At 38.4% G+C, this 9038-nt stretch overlaps 3 protein-coding genes across 3 annotated transcripts; 2 read left to right on the top strand and 1 right to left on the bottom strand.

Annotated features, from left to right (window-relative positions):
- Positions 1 to 745: 745 nt before the first annotated feature.
- On the top strand, positions 746 to 2079 carry LOC129738533 (splicing factor YJU2). Its single transcript, XM_055729752.1, has 3 exons — positions 746 to 878; positions 948 to 1516; positions 1576 to 2079. Exons 1-3 carry the CDS (start codon positions 855 to 857, stop codon positions 2057 to 2059), a joined length of 1077 nt encoding a protein of 358 aa, XP_055585727.1. The 5' UTR covers positions 746 to 854; the 3' UTR covers positions 2060 to 2079.
- A 144-nt stretch (positions 2080 to 2223) lies between these two features.
- Positions 2224 to 5583, bottom strand: LOC129738532 (uncharacterized). Its single transcript, XM_055729751.1, has 2 exons — positions 5394 to 5583; positions 2224 to 3427 (listed from the first exon to the last, which is right to left on the bottom strand). Exons 1-2 carry the CDS (start codon positions 5455 to 5457, stop codon positions 2286 to 2288), a joined length of 1206 nt encoding a protein of 401 aa, XP_055585726.1. The 5' UTR covers positions 5458 to 5583; the 3' UTR covers positions 2224 to 2285.
- A 65-nt stretch (positions 5584 to 5648) lies between these two features.
- On the top strand, positions 5649 to 9038 carry LOC129738531 (F-box/LRR-repeat protein 4). Its single transcript, XM_055729750.1, has 3 exons — positions 5649 to 6112; positions 6181 to 6944; positions 7952 to 9038. The coding sequence occupies exons 1-3, from the start codon at positions 5834 to 5836 to the stop codon at positions 8808 to 8810; spliced, it is 1902 nt and encodes a 633-aa protein (XP_055585725.1). The 5' UTR covers positions 5649 to 5833; the 3' UTR covers positions 8811 to 9038.

Genomic DNA, 9038 nt, shown 5'->3' with positions numbered 1-9038 from the left:
TTAACATTTTCATATTTTTCTAAAACTTCTGAAGTTTTGCCAGTAGTTATTTTTTTCATCAATTTTCTCAATTTCGTCAATTCTCCAAATTTTTAATTTTCTGAATTTTAATAATTTGGTTTATTTTGTCAATTTTCTAAATTTTTTTTTTGCAGTTCTTTTTTTTCAATATTTTTCAAATCTTTTGATTACATGTAAACTTTTTCATTTTTGAAAATTTTGAGAATTTGCTTTTTGAATTTTCAAAATTTTGGGGACCTGACAGGATTTTTTTTTTTCAATTTTGATGATTTTAACAATAATTATTAAGTATTATTGCTTAATTTTTGTAAACATTTTGACAGTATGTTCAGACCCGAATGACCTCTCAAGGTTAAAAGGTCTCTAATAAAAAATATTATTATTATTATTGACAGTATGTATGAAATATTATACTTAAATTTATCTTTAATCTTTACAACTTGATAGCTTTAAAAGTTCTTATATTTGAAATTTACGTGGATATCCTCAATCCACACCAATTAACAAGAAGAAGGAGAAGAAAATAATTTGAAAATAAATACGTTTTTTGATATGATAGTTTCATTAAGACTAACTGAATTTTAAACCAGAATTTCTGACACACTTTAACATTTATCATCGCATGCATGCATGGGAAATGCGTTATGTTAGCCCTTTCGAAAGTTGACCCTTTCTGATAAGGTCAACAATGAACCAAAAGCTGAACCCAGTTTTTGTTTTCATCGCACATTTTTGTTATTGTTGTGGTACTCTAAAAATTTCTAAAAAACGTTGGAAATATTTTGTAATTTTTCGCTTTTTAAGTGAGTACTCAAGCTTTAAAACAGTGAGAAATGTCTGAACGAAAAGTCTTAAACGTAAGTAATCGATTGAATCGTTTTTAAATGGTAACCGAATTGCACTGATCTAATTTTGACTTTCAACAGAAATACTACCCACCCGATTTCGATCCATCGAAAATCCCCCGGGCTAAGCTACCGAAGAATCGGCAGTACACGGTCCGGTTGATGGCCCCTTTCAATATGCGCTGCGTAACATGTGGGGAGTACATCTACAAGGGTAAAAAGTTCAACGCCCGGAAGGAGGATGTGGAAAATGAGGATTATCTGGGGATCCGGATCTATCGGTTCTATATTAAGTGTACTCGCTGTCTGCAGGAGATTTCGTTTAAAACGGATCCGAGGAATACGGATTATGAGATTGAGGCGGGTGCTACGCGTAACTTCATGGCCCTGAAGTTGGCCGAGGAACAAGCGAGGAGGGAAGAAGAGGAAGCCCGAGAGGAGGAAGCTACTAATCCGATGAAGCTGCTGGAAAATCGAACCCAGCAGTCGCGGAATGAGATAGAGCTGCTAGAATCGCTGGAGGAACTCAGGGATTTAAACCGGAGGCAGCAGGATGTAGACTATGAGCAGATGCTGCAACAGTACGATAATAGCGAGTCGGTCCGGGAACGGGAAGAACGCCAGGAAAGGCAGGATGAGGAATTTATTAAGTGGGATTATAAACTTTCAATTGTATTTAGTTTTCTTATTTAAAGTTTGGTTATTCTAGATCGATCAAATTCCAATCCCGAGCAACCGGAAGTGGATTGAAGCGCGTAGCTGCCGAAGAAATAATCGAAGAAGTTAAACAGGAAGAACCTGGAACTAGCAGCAGCAGCTGTAGTTCAAGTTTAATTGCACAAAACAGTTCCACATTTGCTGTTCCGAAAGCGGTGGAATCATCGTCAACGATAAGTAAAGTCAGGAAAATAGACCAGAGTTCCAGCAGCATAAGCATTGGAGTTCGCAAAAGTTCTCTTGCTAATTTGGTGGTCAAGAAGAAACCGATTCAAGAAACTTCCGGACCAGGGCCATCTCAATCTACGACAACACGTTCGAAAGAATCTAATGAAAAGGCAGATTCTACGGCCAATCAAACAACGACGACTTCAGACGATTCTAAGAAATCTGCACCTCCGCCAGCAGCAGTAAGCGGTCTAGGTCTTCTAGGTGCCTATTCCGATAGTGACAATTCATCTGAGGGAGATGAATAAAAATATTATTTCGACATTCTGTGAGGTAAGCATTTTTTCACTTCGAAATCATGCCTTAAAATCAAATTTGGTATAATTTTGCCATAAAAGTTTGCTCGGATGTTCAAGCTTAGCATTAATTTATGGATTTTCTTTCAAGAATTTATTGAAGGAACGACTTGTTTTCCGCTGCGCTTGAAATTTTATTTTAAATTTCATTCTGTTAATAGAAAACCTATCCAATCTATCATTTTCGTCGACCATAACGTGGCTTCCCGCTGAAAGATCGCGAATTCTGTCCACTAGTTCCCATTTTAAGCGTTAAAATGCCTTTAACAGAATCGTGTGATCCCCCAATAAAGGCGGCAAACTTCAGCAGATCCTTCCGGGAAATCTTCAACCCTTCGTGAATCTGATCCACACTTAGTATAAAACTGTCCAACAAGAAAGCCAGCGCCAGATAGTACGTGATGGCCTTATGTTCTGTGTACTTGGTCCTGGTATTCTGCACCTGATTGATCTGGGAAAAGTTTTGTTTGATATCGGCATCCAGCTTTTTCGAGAAGGGTGAAACCTTTAACTTCTCCATCGACTTTCCCCACTGATTTAAGAGTCTACAAAGCCCATCCATAAACAGACAAATCTGCAGAGTTCTTACGTTCGCTTCCGAGTCCGGTTCTTTGCTCTGCAGGGCTGCCTTTACTTTGTTGGTCAGATAAACGTTCGCCAGTTCCAACGTTTCCGGATCCTTCTCCAGCAAACCCAACCCAACGGTTTTTAAATTCTGCCTTATAGGTTCCGAAATCAGATCCTCCAGCAGGTATAAATCGGAAACACTTTGGGCAGCCGGATTCCTCGGTGGCTTCATACTCGCCAAAATAAGCTCACCCTCCAGTTTGTTCTTGGAAAATTCACCCTCCTCATTAAACTGTTCGTCATCGTACTGCGTCAACGTGTCCTGCAGCGTTTCATTCATTACGTCTATATTACTGCCAGACCGTTCAATCCGCTCCAGAGCCCTGATGGCCAACTTTCCACCAAACTTCCTCATTACCGTCAACCGATTTTCGTCATCCTGGAACTTGTTCTTATTGTCGTCGTAGCACGAATTCAGCATGTTACAGCTCTCGACCTGTATCAACCTCATTTTACCCGTTTTCCTGTTTCGAACCGCGACAAAAGTGTTCATCGACGAGGGGAGATTTTCTCCCAGATATCCTCGGTAAACCTGCTGATCGCTGATGACCACAGCCATCCGGGCCGGTTTCGAGTCGTCGCTTCCATTTACTGCAGCTGCAGCCGCCTGCGCCAATCGGTCCGTGTCCTCGGCACGGAAGCACTCGATGCTGGCGTCGTTTTTGTAGCCCATTTCTGCGTTTTGGAAATTTACTAAAAAAAATAAAAATTGGGGAAATCTTTAATGCTTTTTGAAGTATAAATTTGAATCAGTTCTCTTTGCGTTTACAAGTTTGATTTTATTTGCCAGGTATATTATTTTAAAATTTATAAAAGCTTATTGCCGTTTTTCTATAATTTTTACATAATTTGAATCTCTCTTTTCGGTCATTTATTTGTGATGTTTTCTTGATTGTATCACAGCTCCCGGTAAACCATTTCGCGGTATTCGTTTTGGCGGTATGACATTTCGCGTATGAACCTGTTTGGCGGTTTACCATTTGGCGGTTTGTAACAATTGGCGGTTTCTCATTTGGCATATGGCCCTTTTGGCGGTTTTCCTTTCAGCGGTTTGTAACATTACGCGGTCTCCCAATTTGCGAATAAGACTATTTGGCGGTATGGATAGTTGGCAACTGAATCACTTCGCGATCTGTTTCAAATGTTCAAAAGTCCGGCCAAGATACATGGATCATAATAACGAGGATGTCCTTACGAGAATCGTCCCTAGCTTTGGGTAAACCTAGAAACAGAGCCTTCCTAGGTTTTCAGTAAACCTAGAAAAAAACGTGGCCGACTCAGAAACGTAGCTCAAAATTAAGAGGCCGCCTCCTCACGCTGCGCGTTCGAACTAGGGTGAAGTATGGTCCTTACGCTTCGCGTTGCGGACCGGGCTAGGGGATTGTCCCCAGCTTTGGGTAAACCTAGAAACACGGGGCCTTCTTAGGTTTTCAGTAGACCTAGGAAAAACGGAGCCCTCTCAGAAACGTAGATAAAAACCAAGAGGCCGCCTCCTCTCGCTGCGCGTTCGAACTATGGTGAAGTATGGTCCTTACGCTTCGCGTTGCGGACCGGGCTAGGGGATTGTCCTTAGCTTTAGGTAAACCTAGAAACACGGGACCTTCCTAGGTTTTCAGTAAACCTAGAAAAAACGGGGCCGACTCAGAAACGTAGATAAAAACTAAGAGGCCGCCTCCTAACGCTGCGCGTTTGAACTAGAATGATGTCGCATTACGTCTCGGAACCAGAAAAAAAATTTGGGTACAACATTTGCTCAGTATATTTCTGAGCAAATATCTTACCGCGAAATGTTGCATATCGCCAAAAAGACAAACCGCGGAGACTCATACCGCAAAATATAACACCGCCAAAAAAGACCATTTGCCAAATGGTGAACCGCCAAATCAAACAAACCGCCAATTGTCATGCCGCGTTTTAGGTCCTTTTGCCAAATGGTAAACCGCCAAAATAGCATACCGCCAAACACTATACCGCTGATGTGAAAACCGCGAACAGAGGTACAACCGTTTTCTTTATTTTTGTAGTTTTAATAAACACGATGAAAATTATTAAAGATTTGTAAATAATGGCAAAAAAAAAAACAAGACAAAAAGTATGAAAATCAAAAAAAAAAAACAAAAATAGGAAAAAGGAAATTGATTAACAGGAAAATTAAAAAAAAATTACAAGTACAGCGAATTAAAGAAAAATTACTTATACGTAAAAATTCTGTAAACAATTTAAAAAATTGTAATGACCGAAAAATGAGAAACAATTACATAAGTGACAAATTTATATTTTATTTGATCGTTAGGATTTTAACATCTGGATGTCATTCATCCCTCTATACCAATACCCTCGTACCAATAGTTTATAAGTGACAAAAATTGGCAGAAAGTTATAGGAAAACTAACAGTGACAAAAGAAAGGCTTTTTAAGTTAGGAAAATAACGAAAAATGACATATTATGAACGGATAGTAACAAAAAAGGGGCAAAATAACATCTTATAAAATATAATTAAAGAAGGAATAAAAAAAATAACGTAAAAATAATGAATGCAAAAAATTAAACTAAATTACAAAAATTACATCGTAACATTAAAAATCCATCATAAGTTTGAACGATACACGTTTTTCATTATCGTGTAAATTGACTTAAAAAAAAAACTTGTATTCTTACACAAAATGGGATTATCTCGATTCCGTTCCAGTCCAACGATGTCCGTAATTTTAGAAGTCTTCATTTTGCCACCAACAAATTGTAAAACTAGCCCGATTTCTCCGATTTTTCCAATAATTTCAATCCAAAGATTATAAAACCGGCCTGAAGAACTTCAAGCACGTTGCTTTGTTTACATTTTTGGATATAAAAAAACATCGCAAAAATGGCGACGACTCGAGGGCTAACCTCACCGATTGTTCTTGTTTTGATTTTTTTTCTAACGGGGTTTAAAAAAACGTAAACAAACGGGTGTCCCTTTTTTACGAGGAAACGGTTAACAATTCCGTCAAAACCGTTAATTTAATTAGAAACTGAAAAATGTTTAAAGATTCTGCTGTTGAAATCTGACGAAATTTGCGTGTTTTCCCCGTTGTTTTAAAACCAAACCACCCGAAAAAATGTTGAGCGATTACTCACAGCTTTCTTCAGATGGGGACGAATCGAGCAGCTGCCTGGAGGAGGAGGACGAAGAAATTTTGTTCCGACTGAGCAGTGGGTTGGATAAGGAACAAGTTGGGGATCGAAAATGTGTCATCATCAATCAGTATGCCCAGGATGTGATCGATTTCAGCTCCCAGTATGGGAGCGATACCAGCATATCCTACACGGCTTACAATGTTACGGGGAAACCTTCGAAGTATCCGGATTACGGCGATTTTCCGGAGTCTTTTGCTTTCGTAAGTACAATTCAAAGCTATTACTTTGTTGAGTGTTCGCTTAATTTATACTTTTTTTTCTTTTTAAGCGAACTTACGGTCCCTGGTGGAAGAGGGCTCCCTCCTCCAGAACAGAGTTCCATCAACAGGATTACTATCCGATCGACGATTATTTGGTAGTTCGCTTCGAAGAACCGGTTGTACCCGAAAGTATTAAGGTATTCGAAACCTACAATCCGGGAGCAATTGTTCGACTCTGGGCTTATACACTTGAAGGCAGTTGGTTCTGCTTGTGGGACCAAGCTCAGGAATCGCCTGACGAAAACCAACCATTAGAAACTAACAAAGCTCGTGTATTTTTACCTAAATTGAATCCTGCCCCTGGCCCGACTCGATACATTCGATTGGAGTTCAATCACAAGAATTTAAACTATTCAACCCAACTCGATGCGATTCTGATGATTGGGAAAAAGTTCGTTCCCAGTTTGAGCGCCAGAATTGGATTGCAAAAGAACCGAGAGTTTATCCGCAAAGGGGAAGAAACTTTCCAGGAGTTCTTACGCTCCGGTTACAACGGTAGCAGCTTGGAAAGTGAAGAAGATTCTGGGAGTCGTTCCGAAACTCCAACTCGTATGGATTCGTTTGAACTGGAGCTTACTCTAGACAAGTTGCCATACGACGTTCTGTTTAAGATAATGAACTTTTTGGATTTGAAATCTTTATTCCGATGTGGGCAAGTCTGTAGTAGTTTCTACTGTATCGTCTCGGCTAGTTCCCTGCTCTATGCGGAAGTAAATCTAAAACCGTACTGGAACTGTTCCGATGGCAGATTGCTGCAAACTTTGAAGAAAAGGTAAGTTTTCAACAATTTCTATCATAATTAACAAAAATTACAAATTAAAACAAAACAAATTACCTACTATCGGAAAAAAATAGAAAACCAATGACAAAAATGACAAACGTGTGAAGAAAATGTCATAAATTACAAAAAAACGATAAAAATGGCAAAACTTGTCAAAAGAAAAAAAAAATACAAAATTGACAAAAATAACTGGTAAAGCCTAGTCCCCACTAGGAGACGGTTCGTCTCGAGACGGTCTCAGCGTCTCCCATTTTCTTTGGAAGACACTGAGACCGTCTCAGGTTTCCAACAAAAACAACAGACAACACAGTTCGTCTTATAACAAAAATTTTAGTTCATGTTGTCTAGTGTGGACTAGGCTTAAAAAAGACAAAAACCTCAAAAATGACAAAAATAACAAATATTACGAAAATGTCAAAATTAGACAAAATCAGACAAAAATTTACAAAGATGACAAAATAAACAAAAAGGTCAAAAAAATCACAAAAATGATAAACAGGACAAAAATGACAAAAACGACAAAAATGTCAAAAATGACTAAAATTATAAAAAATGACCAAAAATGGCAAAATTGACAGATGACAAAATCTGAAAAAATTGACAAAAATCATAAAATGGAAAAAAAAAAAATTAAAAGACTAAATAGACACAAATTTAGAAAAAAGATAAAAATTTTCAAAAATGACAAATGCTAAAAAATGACTAAAATAACAAAAATAACAAAAAATGACAAAATTTACGAAAATGATAAAAATTGATAAAATTATAAAAAAGTGATAAAAATTACAAAAAATGAAAAAAAAGTGGTGAAAATGACAAAAACTTGACATAAAGAGCAAAATAACAAAAATTCAATAAAATGACAAACACGACAAAAATTAATCAAAATGACAAAATACCAAAAAATGTATAAAATAAAAAATAAAAAACAACAACTAGGGAAATTTAAAAAACCCCTAATATTACATTCTTTAATAATAATCTCTGTGTCGTTTTAGATGTGCCTACACCAAAAAGCTGGACCTTTCCTGGTGCGGTTTGTTCAACAAAATAACGGCCTACGATTTTAAAGATTTCGTCAGCGAGTGTGGCTCCACATTGACCCACCTACGGCTGGACTCTTGCAAATTCCTCACAACAGGAAACTGTCTCGACATCCTAGGCACCAAATGCCCCAACTTGCGGGAACTTTCCCTTCAAAATTACCAACCAGAGTCTCCCAGTTTCTCCGGACTTTTTTATCTACACAATCTTGAACGACTAGACCTGACCAGAACTTTTATTGACACCCAATCGTTACTTAAAATCCTAGTTAACAATCCAAATCTTCAACACCTAAACATTGCCTTCTGTCCCCTGGACGTCAACATGGATGACGTAGCTATCCAGCTGGGCAAAACCAACTTAGCCCTAGTGTCTCTGGATATGTGGAAAAGTCACTCGCTAACGTCTCGAGGTCTACAAGCTCTCTCAAGCTGTCATCTTCTGGAAGAAGTCGATTTCGGTTGGTGCCTTCGAGAGGAACCTTCCCCGGGGGAAGCCATTCGCAATTTTGTGAAGAGTTGTCCTCATCTTAAAAAACTCTTCCTAGCGGCCATTCGTGGCCTAGGGGATCGGGATTTGGAAGTGATTTCGCATTGCTGCCGTAATTTGGAGCAGCTGGATCTGATGGGAATTCAGGGGATTTCGACTGAAATGTGCTACCGCATTCTCTGCCAGTGTCGTCGGTTGAAGCTACTGGATTTGAGCTTCTGTGATAATTTGGACAACCTACAGATCGGTCTGTGGCGTGAGTGCTTCGAGGTGGACATCAAACGGAGTTTGGCCGATTTCGGACCGCAGCGGAGTGAGTTTTAAGGTCATTTGCTTTGTTATTGTCTTCGAAAGTGTCCCTTTTGTCATCGAATGCCTCGTTTTTGAGAGTTACTAAATTTATTGTGTGTTGTTTTATTCTCCGTTCCATTTAAAAAAAAATATTGATCTCAGACCAGTTGTGTCACATTTTACTTGTTCCTTTCAATCGAGTTTTTTTATAGTTTTTTTTTAAGAAAAATAGAACATTCCATTAAAATTTTTCATAGATAA

This window comes from Uranotaenia lowii, chromosome 1 (genome assembly GCF_029784155.1).
Source record: "Uranotaenia lowii strain MFRU-FL chromosome 1, ASM2978415v1, whole genome shotgun sequence".
In the NCBI taxonomy this organism is placed as follows: domain Eukaryota; kingdom Metazoa; phylum Arthropoda; class Insecta; order Diptera; family Culicidae; genus Uranotaenia; species Uranotaenia lowii.
This window is presented reverse-complemented; position numbering and strand designations above follow the sequence as displayed.